Source organism: Mixophyes fleayi, chromosome 8 (genome assembly GCF_038048845.1).
Source record: "Mixophyes fleayi isolate aMixFle1 chromosome 8, aMixFle1.hap1, whole genome shotgun sequence".
Taxonomy (NCBI): domain Eukaryota; kingdom Metazoa; phylum Chordata; class Amphibia; order Anura; family Limnodynastidae; genus Mixophyes; species Mixophyes fleayi.
In genome coordinates this window covers 7415174-7435001 of record NC_134409.1, presented here as the reverse complement: position 1 = coordinate 7435001, position 19828 = coordinate 7415174, and the positions used below count along the sequence as shown (strand labels likewise).

Here is a 19828-nt window from a genome sequence, read left to right as displayed (position 1 = left end):
GTAGGACCTGCATACAATGAGGTGCCCTTGACGCTGAGATGCAGGCTTAAATGTTTCGATCAAAAAAAGAACTAATATCTCATGTTTTCATTTTGCTAGATACACACAGATATGCAGTGTTAAGGATAAGCGCTGACGACTGTCTTTTTTTGTCATGCACACAGTTCAGTCTGCTGTATGAAGGAGTGCACCCATGGGGGGTTTCCTGGTGCCTGGAACCCCCCTCTCAGGCTGGGCACTGTATGCTTGAGGTGTCTTGCCCCGTGTATTTGATGGGGATAGAAAGAGTTGGAGAGCAGCCCAGCACTGTCTAAAATTATAGACACGCCCCCATGCATGCTGGTCATGCCCATTGGTGGCGTGGTGTGGAAACCCAAAACTACAAATCCTGTGTTTGCCCCTGGTATGGATGAACTAGTTCCTTATTGGCCAGTGAAGAGTTATGTGAATCCCAATATAAAGTTATCAAACTTCTGTTAAACTGATCTAGTGAAGAAATCACAGCTCAACTTAACACCTATAGTCAGAAACCATCTGAATTACAGGACGGCAATTATTATATTGTTTGTAGAATATTGATGCACTGTAAGCACGAGACTGACATAAAGCAAAATAATCCGATGAATAATTATATATGTCTCGTATATATCACAACAATTAGTGCCTTTGTCATTTAGATTGATTTGATACAGCTATTTTTCGTTGTAATTACTGTGCATCGGTGTACAATACATTTTGTATAAATTTTTCAGATCTGACCTTGGTGTTTTGTGAGTTACTCAAACTGCTGGATTTTGCTTAAGAGTATAATTAGGAAACAAGTACCTGAGTGTTGAGCAGATCCAGACAAACCTCACATTTTCCTACATGCCAATACCCTTTCAGTTGAAAAATTGGGACTGTTGGTTTGTATGCATAAAGTCACTTGTTTTACAGTACAAGAATATATAATCTTCTATATTTAAATGGGGCTAAACCTTTCAAACAATTGTGATATACAGTAGAGGAAGACAAACTGTTTCACCTGGCAGTGAAAATTAGAACAGCTCTGTTTCAAATTACAAATACGTAAAAATGAACCATCCAAAGTTCCTTAATGCATGCTGCCATATTTATGTGAAAGTCACAGATATTGGCAAACTCCATCTAGTTCCCACAACAAAGATGGCTGCCGCCGCAGCCACTTCCGCCCGCCCACCACGTGACCAGGCGCAGTGAGCATGCGCAGGCGGCCATGTTGCTCTGTGTGCAGTGACTGAGCGGTATCTGTGTCTCCTGTTTCCTCTCATCTCCCCGTAGCTGCCCGGCCGAGCGGTGAGTGTGAGTGTGAGAGTGAGTGTGAGTGTGAGTGTGCGGGGGGCTCCGGACAGTAACCCGGCATATACCCCCGGGGGAGCTCCGGGCTATGACTGCATTATCCCGCCGGTCCGCCGTCCCCTGACTCCACTACCCCTGTGCTCCGTGCCACCTGTCTTATCTACCCCTGTGCTCCGTGCCACCTGTCTTATCTACCCCTGTGCTCCGTGCCAGCTGTCTTATCTACCCCCTGTGCCCCCCTGCTCCGTGCCAGCTGTCTTATCTACCCCCTGTGCCCCCCTGCTCCGTGCCAGGTGACTGCACTAACCCTGTGTCTACTACCCAGTACCCATTGTCATATCTACCCCTGTGCTCTGTACCACCTGCTGTCTGCTCTGTGCCAACTCACTCCACTAACCCTATGCCCACTATCATATACCCCTGAGTCCACTACCACTGTGCCTACTACCCTGTGTCCTCTGGCTTCTCTACCCCATACACCACTAACCCTGTGCCAACTACCGAGTTTACACTGTCATATCTACCCCTGTGCTCTGTACCACCTGCTGTCTTATCTACCCCAGTTACCACTAGCCCTGTGCCAACTCACTCCACTAACCCTATGCCCACTATCATATCTATCCCCGAGTCCACTACCACTGTGCCTACTGCCTGTGTCTTCTCTACCCCATACACCACTAGCCCTCTGCCAACTGCTCCATGCCCGGTGTCACCTCTGTCCATGTTGCCACTGCCCCCTGTCACAACTCATCCTGTGATCATTACTGTTCCCTGACTCCACTATATCACCATGTGATCCTTATTACCCTCTGTTACCATTGCCCCTGTACCAACTGCCCTGTGCCCTCTCTTATCTACCCCTGGTCACCACTGCCCCCTGTCACAATCCATCCTGTGATCACTACCGCTCCATGACTCCATTACCCCGGTGCCTACTGTCCTTTGTGATCACTACAGCCCCTGTGGCAACTACTCTGTGCACTTCTCACCCCTGCTCCAGTCACATTGATCTTTACTGCCCTCTGTCTCCACAGTCCCTGCCACATCTACTCTGTGCCCCCCTGTCATCACTTCTGGTCTGTATCACCATAATCGCCACTCACCTTGTGCCAAATACTCCATGCCCTCTGTCGTATCTACCCCTGTGATCACTAATGTCCTCTGACTCCACTACACTGTCATCTAACAACTACTCTGTATCTTGTCAGTACTCAGCCTGTGCCAACTACTCTGCCCCATGTCTCCACTGCCCCTGTTCCCACTACTCTGTACGTACAGTCATTGTCTATTATTACCACTAATGTACAGTCATCGTCTATTATTACTACTGCCCCATCAACTGTACCTCTGTGCCCAATGCCCTGTCACCTGTACTCCTGTTCCCACTAACCTCAGTGACCCCAATACTGGGTACCATCATCGCCAGTGCCTCTGTGCCTTCTCTTTCCATTGCTCAACTGTCCCTTTAACCATCACCAGTCCCAGTTTTTAAACTTTTGCCCACTTTTCATATTAACTATTTTTACTCAGTGCTACTTCTCTTCGTATGATTGCTACAATTCTTTATGTCTGTTCCTTATCTGTAGACTGTGTAAATTGTGATTTATCAAAGCTGGATAATTAAGATACACAGTTTAGTTCCTGTGTCCAGTTACCGTGTCATGTTCGAGTGCAGTATCCAATATCAATCCGTCCTGCATGCTATATATTTCATCTGTGCAACACCCCGTGTGTCTCATGTGGGCGCTGACGTATTCACATTATGTGATAGAAAGTGACAACGTTTTCTTTTTACAGGACGAGACGGCTCAAAGTGAAGAGCTGAAAAGATTCATAGTAGAAAGAAAACTTTAAACATCCAAAATGGTGAGTTTATATCCTAGCGCTGTGTATATATACTGTGTGTAGTGTATCGGTCTCCTGCGCACAGGAAGGCAGCTATTTATTCCTGAAGTCATATTCACTAGAAGAGAGCGTACAAAGCTCTGCCCACCAGAAAATAAGCCCTCAATTAAATCCAGGAACACAAGCAGATATCTTAGTTGCATAAATAACAGGTATATGTGTGAGCCATACACCACTTACAAGGTCCTAACTCTTATCATTTAGTGTTCCAACCCCCTACCCTCTTTTTATGCAATATTCAGCTTAGTTTTCCTAATGACCACTAAAGTGGTGACATCAGAGCTCACTGTTAATACAGATATTATTTACATGAGTTTTTAGATCTATTAACATCACCTGTGTAGTATTATGTGATTAGAGATTGCACTTTACATTAGACAGCAAAGTTCATTACCCTCAATGTTTGATCCAGTGCTCTCTGGATAATCCAACAACCTGCATCAAGTCCTAGTAACACTGCGCTACTTTGTATTTATACTCTATATGATGATCATTGTTAATGCTCTTTTCTCTGCGATGTCCGTTAAATTCTCTGTATATCTTTGTCTTGACAGTCTCGCAGATATGATTCTAGAACCACTATATTCTCACCAGAGGGTAAGTTTTATCATCTCGTGTCCTGAAAATAAATCAGCAACCTCATTACTGTTAATGTTGAGACTTTTTACCACTATAAACAAAATGAAAGTTGTCTCCTACGTGATGTCAGCACAGATCCCGAGATTACTTTCTCTTTCACTTTGGTGCCGGCTGCAGTAGACGCCCAGCATTCTGCTGCTTTTCTACTAACTTGGATTTCCTTGAAATATTATTTAGTTGCCCCTATAAAAAGCCTCATCGTAACATCCACTATTTATATTTCTAATGCTCCCATGTTCAGATGGGATTTACTCCAATTTGTCTGTTACTTTGTTTGAAAACTGAAAGAGGAAGGATGGGAAAGTTTCCTTTGTAACTTTAGTCTCTGATCTTACAATAGGAGGGTATTGATTAGCAATAAGACTAGAATGTGCCCCATATAACGTGTAATGCGACTTACCCTTACTCTGTATCAGTATGTGGTCAGTCTTATATTTCAGTTGGAGTAATGGTACTTCCAGCCTTAATACAACTTGGAATGATTCCTTACACGGCCTCTGAAGCTTTCACTAAATACATCGCTCTATCTGTCGGTGTTTTGCTCCAAGATGTTTGTCATCCAGGCAAACTTGTTTATTTTTGCTGACTTTGGATACAGCACAGATCAGCTCTGCTTTTTGTGTATGGGCTGTATATCTACAGAGGGTTGTTTATAGAGTTTTCATAAAATGGTAGCAGATCGAAGGTCAAATTATCCCCATAATTCCTGAAAGCATTTAATTATGTGTTAATACGTTTGGGTATGAGATGGGCTGAGTTAGGTTTTCTGGGAACATGTGAAATATTTGCTGTATTGGCAGAATTTTCTCCTACCACGACCCAGTGATCTATTGATCCCGATAATGTGCTGTGTGTGGTTACTGCCACACGTGACGTGGTTTAAGGATGAAGGATTTCCAGCGTTTACCTGTCGTGCGTTTCGTTCGGAACACGAGTAATTTCTGAGAATGGGGCTTGTGTGGATGAGCCCTTATTTAAAATAAATCCAGTGTCTGATATTATTTTAATATATTGATCCCAAAGTGTTTTTTGTCTGTATCGTCTGCCTACTACAATATTGGGTACAAAGTGTAATTGGACCTGGTCACGTTAAGGACGGTTATTTGTATATATGGTGGTGTCGCTGAATAAACTCTCTTCCCTAGGCCGCCTGTATCAGGTGGAGTATGCCATGGAAGCCATCGGGCACGCGGGCACCTGCTTGGGGATTTTGGCAAACGACGGCGTTTTGCTGGCAGCCGAGAGGAGGAACATCCACAAACTCCTGGACGAGGTTTTCTTTTCCGAGAAGATCTATAAACTGAATGAGTGAGTTCTGCGATCAGTGTCTGATGTGCAACATCCACCTCTCGTGAGGTAGGTGGGCGCAGTCTCTAAACCTCTCGTGTCTCCGTGTTTCAGTGACATGGCCTGCAGTGTAGCCGGGATTACGTCTGACGCCAACGTGTTGACAAACGAACTGCGACTAATTGCTCAGAGGTAAATGAGGAAATACTGAGCTGGTAAATGTACGTTACGTGGAATATATATAATAACGCAGGCTGTGTGCTTTCTGCTCTCCGTGTCCTATATTAAAGCGTAGTGTGAAGGCCGGGGAACTTGTTAGCAAGTGTTTCATTTTTATATTAATTGGTCCCTTTTGTTTTGAGGGCAGAGTATTGTTCTATAGAATAACTGGTTTAACTTTCTGTGTGTCCATATTTCCCCCCAGGTACCTGTTACAGTACCAGGAGCCGATCCCGTGTGAGCAGCTGGTCACCGCCCTGTGCGACATTAAACAAGCGTACACACAGTTCGGAGGTAATCTGCCTTCTCTGCGTGTCTGTGTGATTCTGAATTAGCTGGATAGACTGTGGTTCCTGCGTGTGTTAGAAAACACATCAACATTAAATTAAATGGAAAGTTTAAAAAATATATATATATATGTCTATATTCATTTTAACTCTTACCCACAATCCTCTGTGGTTAGTCTATTTAACTATCGTTATACTACAGGGGAAGTGGAATCTTGAACCCTGTGAAATCCATCGGTTGCCCACGTACAGAGAAGTCGTCTGTATTTGGGCTGAATGCAGCCTTTCAGGTCATTAGACGTTGGTGGGTGAAGCGCTTGGCGTAGGCAGCCATATTGCGCTAAACCAGTTTTTCAGTTAAGTCTGTTGGAAGACAGTTCCTTGGTGATGGATCTGGTGAAGTGATAGGACATTGCACCCAAAATAGCTGCATTGTATGTTGGTGACATGGAAAACGTAATATATCGATAATAGCAGCTGGTTTATATCGGTCATCGTCCACTATAAATAATCCTGCTCCACCTAACCGTGATCTCAAGCAGCAGACGTCTGGGTCTTGTACCGATGTGGTCACTTCCTCTAATCCTGTTACTGAATAGACCAGTTTGCTGTATTTTAATAGAACCCATATATATATCTGTCTGTGAGTGTGTGTCTATAGTAGGGAATTTAGACTGTAAGCTCCAATGGGGCAGGGACTGATGTGAATGAGTTCTCTGTACAGCACTGCGGAATTAGTGGCGCTATATAAATTGATGATATGTCTTTGTATATGTATATAAATGCTGTTTATCATACGTTCCTCCGTCACTTCTCTCTCTCAGGTAAGCGTCCGTTTGGCGTCTCTCTGTTGTACATCGGATGGGACAAACACTACGGTTTCCAGCTGTATCAGAGCGATCCAAGTGGGAATTACGGAGGCTGGAAAGCTACGTGTATCGGGAACAACAGCGCGGTAAGAACTCCCTCTATCGTTTCTATGTGTTTCATTCTCTACCGCTGTTTTATATCATGTTATTCAGTAGCCAGACAGATGAATGTAAGGGCTAATAGGGGTTTACTTTGTTTAATGATGTTTTTTATTTTGTTGACAATTAACGTATAGAACTGATCGATAACACTTTACTTTGTGATCCACAATCGCTGACAATGAAACGATTGCTGTGGTTGCAGGCAGCGGTCTCCATGCTGAAACAAGACTACAAGGAAGGAGACATGACCCTGAAATCAGCCCTGGCGCTGGCTGTTAAAGTACTTAATAAAACCATGGATGTCAGCAAACTGTCTGCGGAGAAAGGTGAGAACAGCGGACTCTAATTATTTGGGTTCTATCTATTTAATCTTCATTGTTTCCTAAGCATTGATACATTAATTACGCTGAAGAATATTAACCAGACGTCTTCCCCATCTGTGGTTCCCAGAGCAAGTAGTTAATGGGGATATATAGGAATTATTACAGACGCTAGGTATGTGTTCTGTTTCTAGTAAGGCTAGAATTGTACATGGCCAATCAAGTCAGCTGAATTTGCCAGCGCACAAGTAGATAGGCTAGAAAAAAGTTTTTTTATTTAATACATAAAATATATGGATGTGCCTTTTTAATCATATACTGTGTGTGTGTATATATGTTATGACATAGTTTACGCTAGTTGTAAAAACAATCCCATCTGTGTAGAAAGTGTTGTCATTTGTTTATATGTCCATTTACAACATCAAGACTTTTATAATGGTAAAATGATTTCTGTGAATTGCACCCAGTGACAGTAAATTATACTTCAGTGTAAGAGTCACGTATAGTACAGTGTGTAGTACAGTGTCTGTAGTACAGTGTCTGTAGTACAGTGTATATAGTATAGTGTTCTGTACTCATTTTCTATTCCTCTTGTCCTAGTTGAAATCGCCACATTAACGCGCGAGAACGGGAAGACTAAGATCAGAGTCCTGAAACAGAAAGAAGTGGAGGAATTAATAAAACTTCACGAAGCAGAAGAAGCAAAGATAGAGCGGGAGAAGAAAGAAAAGGAACAAAAAGAGAAAGACAAATAAATGGTGAAAATGTCGGTTTATATTATTTCCTGTTAAAATTCCTATTTCTTCACCTGTCAATCACTGATGTCCATCAAAGATTCTGATACTGAATGAATTTTCACCATATTTGTTGGGTTTTTGTTTTGCTCCTGAAATAAAACTGCAGCTGGTTTTTCTTAAACTGTTGTCTGGGAATGAAATGTTGGTCTTTAGCACTTTGAGAGTCCAGAGTTTTACACACACATACAAAACATCCATTACAGATGGGTTATATGCACGGTATAACCGCTCCGAGGATAGTCTGGGACGCTCAGGTAAACGCTACATGTGTCCGTAGTGTACTGCTCCGAGGATAGTCCGTGTCCGATGCGTGGTACGCTACATGTGTCCATAGTGCACTGCTCCGAGGATAGTCCGTGTCAGATTAGTGCTACGCTACATGTGTCCATAGTGCACTGCTCTGAGGATAGTCCGTGTCCGATGCGTGGTACGCTACATGTGTCCATAGTGCACTGCTCCGAGGATAGTCCGTGTCAGATTAGTGCTACGCTACATGAATCCATAGTGCACTGCTCCGAGGATAGTCCGTGTCAGATTAGTGCTACGCTACATGAATCCATAGTGTACTGCTCCAAGGATAGTCCGTGTCAGATTAGTGCTACGCTACATGAATCCATAGTGCACTGCTCCAAGGATAGTCCGTGTCAGATTAGTGCTACGCTACATGAATCCTCAGTGCACTGCTCCAAGGATAGTCCGTGTCAGATTAGTGCTACGTTACATGTATCCATAGTGCACTGCTCTGAGGATAGTCCGTGTCAGATTAGTGCTACGCTACATGAATCCATAGTGCACTGCACTGAGGATAGTCCGTGTCAGATTAGTGCTACGTTACATGTATCCATAGTGCACTGCTCTGAGGATAGTCCGTGTCAGATTAGTGCTACGTTACATGTATCCATAGTGCACTGCTCCGAGGATAGTCCGTGTCAGATTAGTGCTACGCTACATGAATCCATAGTGCACTGCTCCAAGGATAGTCCGTGTCAGATTAGTGCTACGTTACATGTATCCATAGTGCACTGCTCTGAGGATAGTCCGTGTCAGATTAGTGCTACGTTACATGTATCCATAGTGCACTGCTCCGAGGATAGTCCGTGTCAGATTAGTGCTACGCTACATGAATCCATAGTGCACTGCTCTGAGGATAGTCCGTGTCAGATTAGTGCTACGTTACATGTATCCATAGTGCACTGCTCTGAGGATAGTCCGTGTCAGATTAGTGCTACGTTACATGTATCCATAGTGCACTGCTCTGAGGATAGTCCGTGTCAGATTAGTGCTACGTTACATGTATCCATAGTGCACTGCTCTGAGGATAGTCCGTGTCAGATTAGTGCTACGTTACATGTATCCGTAGTGTACTGCTCTGAGGATAGTCCCTGTCAGATTAGTGCTACGCTACATGAATCCGTAGTGCACTGCTCCGAGGATAGTCCGTGTCAGATTAGTGCTACGTTACATGTATCCATAGTGCACTGCTCTGAGGATAGTCCGTGTCAGATTAGTGCTACATTACATGTATCCATAGTGCACTGCTCTGAGGATAGTCCCTGTCAGATTAGTGCTACGTTACATGTATCCATAGTGCACTGCTCCGAGGATAGTCCGTGTCAGATTAGTGCTACGTTACATGTATCCATAGTGCACTGCTCTGAGGATAGTCCCTGTCAGATTAGTGCTACGTTACATGTATCCATAGTGCACTGCTCTGAGGATAGTCCCTGTCAGATTAGTGCTACGTTACATGTATCCATAGTGCACTGCTCTGAGGATAGTCCCTGTCAGATTAGTGCTACGTTACATGAATCCATAGTGCACTGCTCTGAGGATAGTCCCTGTCAGATTAGTGCTACGTTACATGAATCCATAGTGCACTGCTCTGAGGATAGTCCCTGTCAGATTAGTGCTACGTTACATGTATCCATAGTGCACTGCTCTGAGGATAGTCCGTGTCAGATTAGTGCTACGCTACATGAATCCATAGTGCACTGCTCTGAGGATAGTCCGTGTCAGATTAGTGCTACGCTACATGTATCCATAGTGCACTGCTCTGAGGATAGTCCGTGTCAGATTAGTGCTACGCTACATGTATCCATAGTGCACTGCTCTGAGGATAGTCCGAGACAGCCTAGTAAATGCTACATATATCTAGTGTGTCCCTCTGAGGTTAGTCCGGCACGATCCGTCAATGCTACGTGTATCTATAGCGTGTTCCTCTGAGGATAGTCTCTATTAAGCAGGTGAGTGAGTTGCGTTACATTCAGAATCTGCCCCGGTCTCTGTTTACAGCAAAAAACAGAAGGAGCTTCACAAGTCTCATATTTATTAATTTGAATTATCAGAAAAGCTGGAAAAGCCGTTTGCTGGAGAGATAGGAAAATTAAAAAGCAGGAATAGATGTGTCTGTAAGACTCCTCTTACAAACCACTGTGAATATGGTGTCTGTAACATTATTACCTTATGGTTGATATAGTGCCGACATATAACACAGCAATGTGCAATCAGACACATCCGTCTCTGACCCAGTGGAGCTTACAATCTAATTTCCCTACTGGTGTTGCACTCATTTCAGAGCCGAGCAAGTTCACAGCAAATTAACTTGCCAGTGTCTATAGACCTCCACGTGCACCGACTCTGCCACTAATCTACTTACCACATGGTCACTGATTCCGGAGTTAAATTGGGGGATGTTCTACCTGTCGTGGTATTAAAAATTAAGTTTTTTAATCCGTTGTTGGGGTTTCCATTAAAATTAATGTTAGTAGCACCTTGTATTTTCTAACACTGCTGTGAATGTGTCCCAGCATAAAAATAGGAAAATAATAATCCCACATAATGCTCTAACCTCAGAGACAGAAGGTCTGCACCTAATACATTGTGGGAAAAATATTCCATCTATGTTCCTGTGCAGGTTTTTATTACTGTAAATATTTGTCTATGTATGAAATTGGATAAATTACGAACAATGACAACACGATCTCAACCAGCTCTGCTCAGATACTGAATCTGAAACAGTAATTAGCGGACAAAGAACCGGTAACATCTTAAAGGCTTATTAACGAGACACACGGGATACACCTGTGTTATCGCTGCACCTGGATGCTCTGCACAGTACACAAAGGGGGGATTCATTGACCCTTAGAGTACCGCAGCGCTAAACCTGTTACCGTTAATACAGTAATTTGAATCCTGCTTTCTGCTCGGAGTCGCAAGCAAAAGCCGTTGTTTAAATTACCGTATTAACGGTTAATAGTGTGCGGGCCGAGTTACTTTCGGCAGTAATGCGGCCAATTGAATTCCGCCCAACGTGTCGGCCTCTTATAAGGACCCCCCCACAAACTAGGAGGGCACTCGGATGGAAAACGGACCAGTGCACTGGGCAAAGGTGTAACAGTCACGTCAAAGTCCAACCTCCGACTTCACCTGCCCATCATGTCATTAAATTATACTTTATAGAGTTTCTACTAAAACATCAATTGGTGTAAATGAATCCTTAGAGTGAGGGGATGCGGGGGCTGTCTCTGTGCCACCACTCTGTGTAGCTCACGTGGCTTTGAGTGCTCCTAATAATGTGTCCCCTAAAAATATGGAACTTGACCGAACACCCCAGCTGTCAACTGGTGCAAAATTTGAGTCTTTTTGCGGAGTGAAAATGGCCATGTCCCCCCGTCCTCAAAGCCCCTAGAGCAGGTCTGACCAACCTGTGGCTCTCCAGGTGTTGTGAAACTACAAGTCCCAGCATGCCTTGCCAGCTATCGGCTGGCTATCTGCTGGCAATGCACAGGTTGGGAGACCTGCCCTAGAGAATGGAAGTAAAATTGTGCTTCATCTTATTTCAATAATCGTACTCCACATCAATACTAGCACTTAGCATGACCCCACAACAGCAGGTGCTGACCTCACTCCACGCTCCTCTGTATATGCAGCCTTCTGCACCTCGGTAATGCCGCCATCTTGTCCGGTTTTGCTCACCTGCGTCTTTATGTAGACTTTTACCCTGCTTGTACTATTTGTGGGTGGCTTGTCCTTAAAGGCTAATTCTACCCAAAACCAAAAAAACTATTTCCGGGGGTCCCTCAATTAGTCTAAAGATCAACCTTATTGGGGTGGGCCCTACTTGGGAGTTGTCACAGACCCTCCCCCCTGAACTTCTCACCTGCAGCAGCTCAGGTAACTAAAGAGTTTTTACATTGTGTAACATTATACAGACATTGTAAGAACCATTGTACAGATTGCGATCGCCCCACGTCCGCTGTCTGCTATAATATACCCAGTAGTTCTACACTTCACATACGTGGAGCATCGCTCTGTATAGGATTATGCTGCTGATCGCGGTACATTATACATCAACGGAGTCACACACAGGTCTTATTTTATAAATGTTATATTTCAAGTGAATGCAAATATTTTCCAGAGAATGAACAGACCCAAAACAACATCGTTATAGCTTCAGCGTAGTGTAAAAATACATTAATACTTTATTTATTTTAAACCACAAATAAGTAAAATAACATTTAAGACAAAGGGCTGGACACAAAGTGTTACCTCTCCTTGATCCAATATTACTATCAGTAGGAGCCTCCTCTGAGGCACGAGGCACGGTGTGTGTCACAGGCTCCTAGCTGCGTGATTTATTGGTTCATCATACAGAGTAGCTGCTTCCAGTGTATGTAGATGATCATTAGACACACAAAAACATGCAAAGACTTAACTTTAAAATGACATAACTGTGCTAAGCCCCAGTGTAACCAATCAGAGGTCAGCTTGACTGGTTTGTATACAACACATACTAACATGTAGGATCATTTCTTAGAGTGTATTAGATGCCAAGAAGTAGTGGACACAGTCATTGTGTGGGCTGGACCTACATTCATGTTACTAGGAAACAAGACTTTGCTAAGGCTGTGCCTCGCGCCTCATAGATATCTGTTTCCTACTGAATGGATAGGCTGCATTCTCAGTGATGTCACTGGTTCCTAGTGAATGGATAGGATGCATTCTCAGTGATGTCACTGGTTCCCAGTGAACGGATAGGCTGCACTCTCAGTGATGTCACTGGTTCCTAGTGAATGGATAGGCTGCATTCTCAGTGATGTCACTGGTTCCTAGTGAACGGATAGGCTGCACTCTCAGTGATGTCACTGGTTTCTAGTGAACGGATAGGATGCATTCTCAGTGATGTCACTGGTTCCTAGTGACTGGATAGGCTGCACTCTCAGTGATGTCACTGGTTTCTAGTGAATGGATAGGCTGCACTCTCAGTGATGTCACTGGCTCCTAGTGAATGGATAGGCTGCACTCTCAGTGATGTCACTGGTTCCTAGTGAATGGATAGGCTGCATTCTCAGTGATGTCACTGGTTCCTAGTGAATGGATAGGCTGCACTCTCAGTGATGTCACTGGTTCCTAGTGAACGGATAGGCTGCATTCTCAGTGATGTCACTGGTTCCTAGTGACTGGATAGGCTGCATTCTCAGTGATGTCACTGGTTCCTAGTAAATGGATAGGCTGCATTCTCACGGCTATTGAGAGAACAAAAAGTCCGCCACCACTGTACATATCATATACAGTAATTCATGAGATAAGTAGAAGTAACATCAAAAGGAGTTTATAGCTCCTTTTATCATCAATCATTTGCTCCACATCCATCACAGAAAGAATTGCTGCATTAGGAAGAAATGTTTTGCCCACAAATTTGTCCGGTTTTTTTGGTGGGGGAGGGGGGGGGGGGGTTGTGTCTAGAACAGATAGTGTACGATAAACACGTTTTGTCTGAGTGAATGGAAACCAATCATTATTACATGGAACTAATGCACAAGGGGAAAATAAAGCATTTGCTTTACTAAGTACAAGCATCATTCAAATAGTCTTTTACAGAGAATTTCAGGTACATTTATTTATCACAACAAGGAAATCTGCATTTATGATGGAAGACCATAATATAGATTTATATAATGTTGAAGAATAACTGGGGCTTGTAACTGCTAAAGAACTTCTCCCAAATTAACGATTTACTATAAAATCAGCTACCAAACTTCATATTAAAAATAGAGTTAAACTTATGTGTCAGTTTCAGCTAAATGCGCTTCATATGGTAGCATCATAGGCTATACGAGAATGCTGGGACTTCTAGTTCCACAGCTAAAGAGTCACTATACACAACCTTTAAAATACATGGCTGCCCCTTATAGAAACTTATTATTGGAGAATGTTAATGTCCATCTGATGCTCTCCGTTCTACCCCTGGGGCTTCTTTATAAAGATGAATCATTTCAGTGTACAAAAATATTCAATTTAGTACCGATAAAAATGTTACGTATGACCCAACTGAACTCTATCGCTATAAAAATATTAGTAATAAAATATTGTGCGTTTGAGGGCTGCGAGGATAAACTGAATATTGTTACCAACTGTGTAATATAAAGAGGTTTTATTTATAAAGGTTCTGTATAAATGGGATATTACTGTAAGCTCCAATGGGGCAGGGACTGATGTGAGTGAGTTCTCTGTACAGCGCTGCGGAATCAGCGGCGCTATATAAATAGATGGTGATGATAATATTAATACTTCATCAGCAATTACAAACTCAGCTACATGTTAATTAATAGATGAGACAAGACAACATCACACTTGAAATAGCTGTAATGTTTTTATACTGCACATAACAAGAAGGGGACCAAGTGACAATAATATTATTATACTTTTTACTTTCCATCGTTCATCTTAGTGAAAAATACTTTGTACCCCAAGGTTATGAATGAAACCATAACACAGATTTTATATCATCTTATCACATTACAGCAGCTCAGTGGCCGAGACATTGTCCATAGCAGGCTTAGATAACCTGGCTGGTAGGGCATCCTGAAACTTGTAGTTCCTCCAAGTCTGGTGAGCCACAGGTTTCTATCCTCTGATTTACAATTCATAGGTCTGTCGTTTTATTTACGAGGCACCGAACTGAGCTTCACAAATTTCTATCTCCGTACTGAGCTCAGTAGAATAGGATCTTGGTCTCCAGGAAAATGGCTGCTCTTATAAACAGAGACCTGTGAAATGGCGCCTGCCACCTACATTAAATCTTAAACTATAGAACGATCAAAGAGAGGCTCCTACCTATCTCGAGTTGGCGTGTATTGCTTTAATATATTTTAACTTAATCATTAATAGCTATGTGTACACACAACAGACGTCACACAGGCACAATATACAGCGAGAGTGTAACATACGCTGAATACAACACAGCAAATGTCAGTGGATCAGAATGGATACAGGCAGCAGCAGACAGACTCCCATTAATATGAGTGGGATGAGCTAAACACATAGGACTTAATGCAACAGTGCCACCTAGTGGCCATAACAAACATTTAATGGCATTTTTATTTAAAGTTCCTCTCCTTGCTGATTAAACCAAGGACTTTCTCACTTAAATTACTAGGGAGAAATCATCAAGCTTATGGAAGAGGACGTTCATCATATAAAAATTAAATATAACCATTTTCTTTTTTTTTCCTATGTAATAAATTACATTTAAAATCACATTCAGTTTTAACACAAAGTATTTAAAAATACAATTCTAGAGATACTTTGTGTATTGAAAGGACTGCCTCCGGTAATCAATACTTGTAGTATGCAAAATATATCCGTACAATAGTCTCTCGTATTCTCGTAATGATTTGCTTCAACAGATACCTATATATATGTATATTGCTGACTTTAATCATTAAAATGTTAAAAATTACAAATATATTTGTTAAAACGGTTATCCCTCCCCAAGTGGAACGTACCTGTCACCTACAGACGGCGGAGGCGGCCATTATTATCGCTGAACCAATGTTTGGGAAATGCAGCCTATCAGATTACTAGGAAGCAGTGACTTCATGGAAGTGATGTCACCAGCTCCCAGTGACCCAGCACGGTGCGTAGGCGACAGGTACTCATTAAAATATCTTCTAAAACTAGTGACGAGTAGAGTTAAAATACATTCTCTCAGTATCCTTATATACAAAACATATTAAGACATAAATATATATATATACTGTTTTTAAGAAATCCTCTGAAGAACAGAACAAAATAAGACAAACAAACAAACATGGACTCTGATTTAGTCCCTGGGTTGTACATGTCTAGTGTATTTCGTGACAAAACGGCCACTAGGGGGAGACACGAGCCGATGACCGGCATCGCCTTCTCTTTCATTATACTACCTGGGTTTTGTAAAATACTTGTAAGTGCACTTCAGTGAGTACGTGTCCTCTGCGCTCTAATTGGGAGAGGCGGAATGCACGGTGACGGCGATGTTCCTCTTGGCGTTGGTCACGTGGCGCTGCTGGGCCAGGAAGGATCTTCCTGAGGAACCGGCCCCAGGATCCCGTCCTCCTCGTCCGGCCAAGCGAGACTCCATGGCCAGTTTCTGGTGCTCAAGGCTCTGCAAAACCAAAATCCTCTCAATACAGTTTCCACTGTACATGCACATACGTAGAGATTAGGGTGTGGAGATGAATGCTCCGTTGTAACCACTGCCATTATACACACACACACAAAACAGCAAAAGGCTTCATGTATTTTTCAAGGGGTAGATTACTAAACCTTCCAAAAAGGTGAAAGTGGAGGTGTTGCCCATAGCAGCCAATCAGATTCTAGCTCTCATTTTCTAGAATGTACTAGATATATGATAACTAGAATCTGATTGGTTGCTATGAGGAAAACCTTCATTTTTCCTTCTTAGGTCTGATAAATTTAAATTTTAATCATCGCTGTTTCTAAAAATTAAAGCAGGAGCGGGGGGGGGGAATCTCATTTACGAAGCTTTGGTCCTCATATCTGTGTCTAGATGGTGTGCAGACTTCTGCTCCGGCACGGATGCGCTCTGGATCACTTATACGCTGAGATGTCTGTCACGCGGCGGGAGTATTGTGCAGTGCGTCTGCGCTGTTTGTTGTACTAAGGTCATTTACGAAGCACTAAAGTCTGGATTGGTTTCACGGCACGTTTGCTACATTATTTAATCACTTCATAATAAAGTTGGCGTTTTATAATATAAATGTCAAATATTAAAGACGCGTATCACACTGTGATACGCGTCTGACATTATCACAGTCTGGGAACCAAACGGCTATAACTGGAAGTAACTGGGTGGTGTCCGGACGCATGGACTGGATTTCACGACTTAGAAGCCGCTTAATACTCTTTACATAAACGATGTACAGACGAGAGGCAGCTGGAGAACTCCCGCCACTTAATAAACCGCTCTCTGAGAGGTACCGGAGAGCCAGTCCCTGGGACTTACCTTGTTATACCACGCAGTCACTATCAGCTTCTCCTCGTACTCGCGCAGCTTGGCCTGCTGACATTCCTTCTGCAGGAGAAAAGAAATCACTTGTCTGAGAAAAAGACATTTAAATAACGTCTGTGGAGACTCCAACATTACAGTCTACACGCAGCGGGTAAATACATTGTAAATGTAAGATTTAGGGCAACACGGTGGCTCAGTGGTTAGCTCTTCTGCCTCACAGCACTGGGGTCATGAGTTCAATTCCTAACCATGGCCTTATCTGTGTGGAGTTTGTATGTTCTCCCCTTGTTTGCGTGGGTTTCCTCCGGGTGCTCTGGTTTCCTCCCACACTCCAAAAACATACTGGTAGGTTAATTGGCTGCTATCAAAATTTACCCTAGTCTCTCTCAGTGTGTATGTTAGGGAATTTAGACTGTAAGCTCCAATGGGGCAGGGACTGATGTGAGTTCTCTGTACAGCGCTGCGGAATTAGTGGCGCTATATAAATAAATGGTGATGATAATACTTGGTAATAGGCTCCCACAGTAACAGCATACCAGCAATACACTGTTGGTAACTCCTTTAATATATCGGGCACAATGTAGGGGGCACCTGTTTTTGCCCCTTAGTCTGAAACATTCTGTTTTCAGTGTTGCAAAGAACATTAGCACTTTATAAAACAATCTGGCTGGCTGAGCATGTTGGGACTTGTAGTTCCACAACAGCTGGTGAGCGACCGCTGCTATATAACAAAGACATGGTTTAGGATGTACAAGAGAGTACTTGTAGCACAACGACGTACCTCCAACACATCGATCCTGCGGTCTTTCTCCGTCAGCTGCTTCCTCAGTAACATGATCTCCGCTGAGGCTGGGTTCAACTTAGGATCTAAAGTCTTTATTACCTAGAAAGATTCAGAAAACACCATTTACGGTTATTCACAGTAAGCCGAGGTCACACGTTTATATCCAGCACAGTGTAGTGTACAGTAAAGCCAGTTATATCACATAGGATGGAGTTGTGCTGATGGAGTCGGCTTTAGTGCACTGCTTGGTGAGCGACTGATCAGTCATCACATTCAGGGCATTACTCGGGCATAGGAGCCCAGTACTGAACAATGAAATCACTTTGCTTTTGGTTTCTTGAGCCGCACAGTACAATAAATCCTGCTCCATCTGCGAATATGAACGTTAAGTGAACTATTCATGGTCAAATCTAAACATGGACAGGCCAGAGCAACAGTTTGCAAGACCCATCACTAAAATCATATTCACCCACTAGACCTAATTAATTCTAAAACAAAACCCAACACCCGTACACACAATACTCCGACATTGGGACACTTTACACTCACATTTCTTGCTTTCTCCAGATAAACCTTATATCGATCCTCCATTGCTTTCATATCATCGTCCTTCTTCCGCAGCGCAGCCTCCAGCGATTCGATTTTTTGAGCTATATTAGGAGAACACAGATGGGCGGAGAATTGGTTCATTACAGCACGTGACGACCAGAACCGGGACGTGTTAAAACCAATCTTAGTCACCCTAGGGTAACGGACCAGCGAGACTCACCACTCTGATCTGCATCCGGCTTCATATCATCCAGCTGCTCCTTCTTAGTCTCTAGAGCTTCATTAACCTCTTTCAGTTTTTCCCTGTGAAGAAATTAAAAGGTCACAATTTGTTCCATGTGACCATTACGGGGCGCGTAGTTTATGGAGAAACAAATTCGTACTTACATTTGTGCTGCAATTTGTATTTTCAATGTGTTGGACTAGAGAAAGAAAACGGAGTTAGTCTCAAACAGCTGCAACGGGGGATAAAAGGTAAATAAAATCATAATAAAATAAATCTACATTGCATTAGGTGTTTCTTTTACCACCACGTCAAACACAAACACATTTCCATGAATATGTTACTAGCAATTTCATTAGTGTTTGGAGGTCACTTGCAGGTTTCTACAATGCTTTTACCTGCCAAAAACACACGTGGACAGAACGTGATGCAATCAGCAAAGCAGAATGCAACTGCAACCCCAGGAAAGGTAACTAGTACGAGAGGTAATGGATATGGTAACAACGGTTCCTAATGTCATATCCAGTTACCTGTGTTCTGCTGGCGTTAGAAACACTAGTACTTGTAATTACTGTGGGTATGAAGAAAACACTACATCCGGAAATAGACAAATGTATATAAAAAGCGGAGGGAGGGTGAACAGAGCAGATGGTGACACAGTGTCAGTAAAGCCGCAACTCAATGTCAGTAAGCCGCAACTCAATGTCAGTAAGCCGCAACTCAATGTCGGTAAGCCGCAACTCAATGTCAGTAAGCCGCAACTCAATGTCAGTAAGCCGCAGCAAGGCAAAGGGAAAAATACATTATGCATTCACATAAACACATCATAGTTATATTTTATTCCTCCCATGGGCTTTCCAAACATATATTAAACATAAATGCTGGCGTTCTAGTTATTAATGTAACATCTACTATGAACCTTGACATGAATGACATATTATTAGCAGTAGAAGAGATGACATAAAGAGATACTCACTCCGGCTTCTTCTGCTTCCGCCCCTTCATTCTGTAACGTCTTCTGCAGATCCCCAATTTGCAGCTGTAATTCCTCCACGCGACCCAGGTTCAGCCTGTTCAGCAAACACAGAGGGTGAAGAATTAAATCCCTGTTGAAGCTTCCTGTCATGTAAACTTTGAAAAGTGCAATTTAGAGTTAGGTGCAACATTTGCAGACAAGAAAACCATGCAGGGGGTATGCAGGGTACGTACTGGGCAGCTCTATATTCACTACATTT

The 19828-nt window shown here is 42.9% G+C and overlaps 2 protein-coding genes across 2 annotated transcripts in view; one reads left to right on the top strand and one right to left on the bottom strand.

Annotated features, from left to right (window-relative positions):
• The first annotated feature begins 1203 nt into the window (after positions 1-1203).
• Positions 1204-7863, top strand: PSMA4 (proteasome 20S subunit alpha 4). The gene is made up of 9 exons (XM_075181764.1): positions 1204-1314; positions 3115-3183; positions 3777-3819; positions 5007-5169; positions 5263-5340; positions 5573-5661; positions 6479-6609; positions 6828-6951; positions 7546-7863. The coding sequence occupies exons 2-9, from the start codon at positions 3181-3183 to the stop codon at positions 7698-7700; spliced, it is 786 nt and encodes a 261-aa protein (XP_075037865.1). The 5' UTR covers positions 1204-1314; positions 3115-3180; the 3' UTR covers positions 7701-7863.
• Positions 7864-12186: 4323 nt separating this feature from the next.
• HOOK1 (hook microtubule tethering protein 1) overlaps positions 12187-19828 on the bottom strand; it is a 39378-nt gene continuing 31736 nt past the window's right edge. Inside the window, exons 16-22 of the mRNA XM_075181762.1 lie at positions 19570-19663; positions 18758-18792; positions 18591-18673; positions 18371-18471; positions 17819-17920; positions 17032-17100; positions 12187-16170 (exon numbers count right to left, since the gene is read on the bottom strand). Of these exons, the coding sequence (XP_075037863.1) occupies positions 16006-16170; positions 17032-17100; positions 17819-17920; positions 18371-18471; positions 18591-18673; positions 18758-18792; positions 19570-19663 (649 nt within the window). The 3' untranslated portion in view covers positions 12187-16005. The remainder of the gene's footprint in view (positions 16171-17031; positions 17101-17818; positions 17921-18370; positions 18472-18590; positions 18674-18757; positions 18793-19569; positions 19664-19828) is intronic.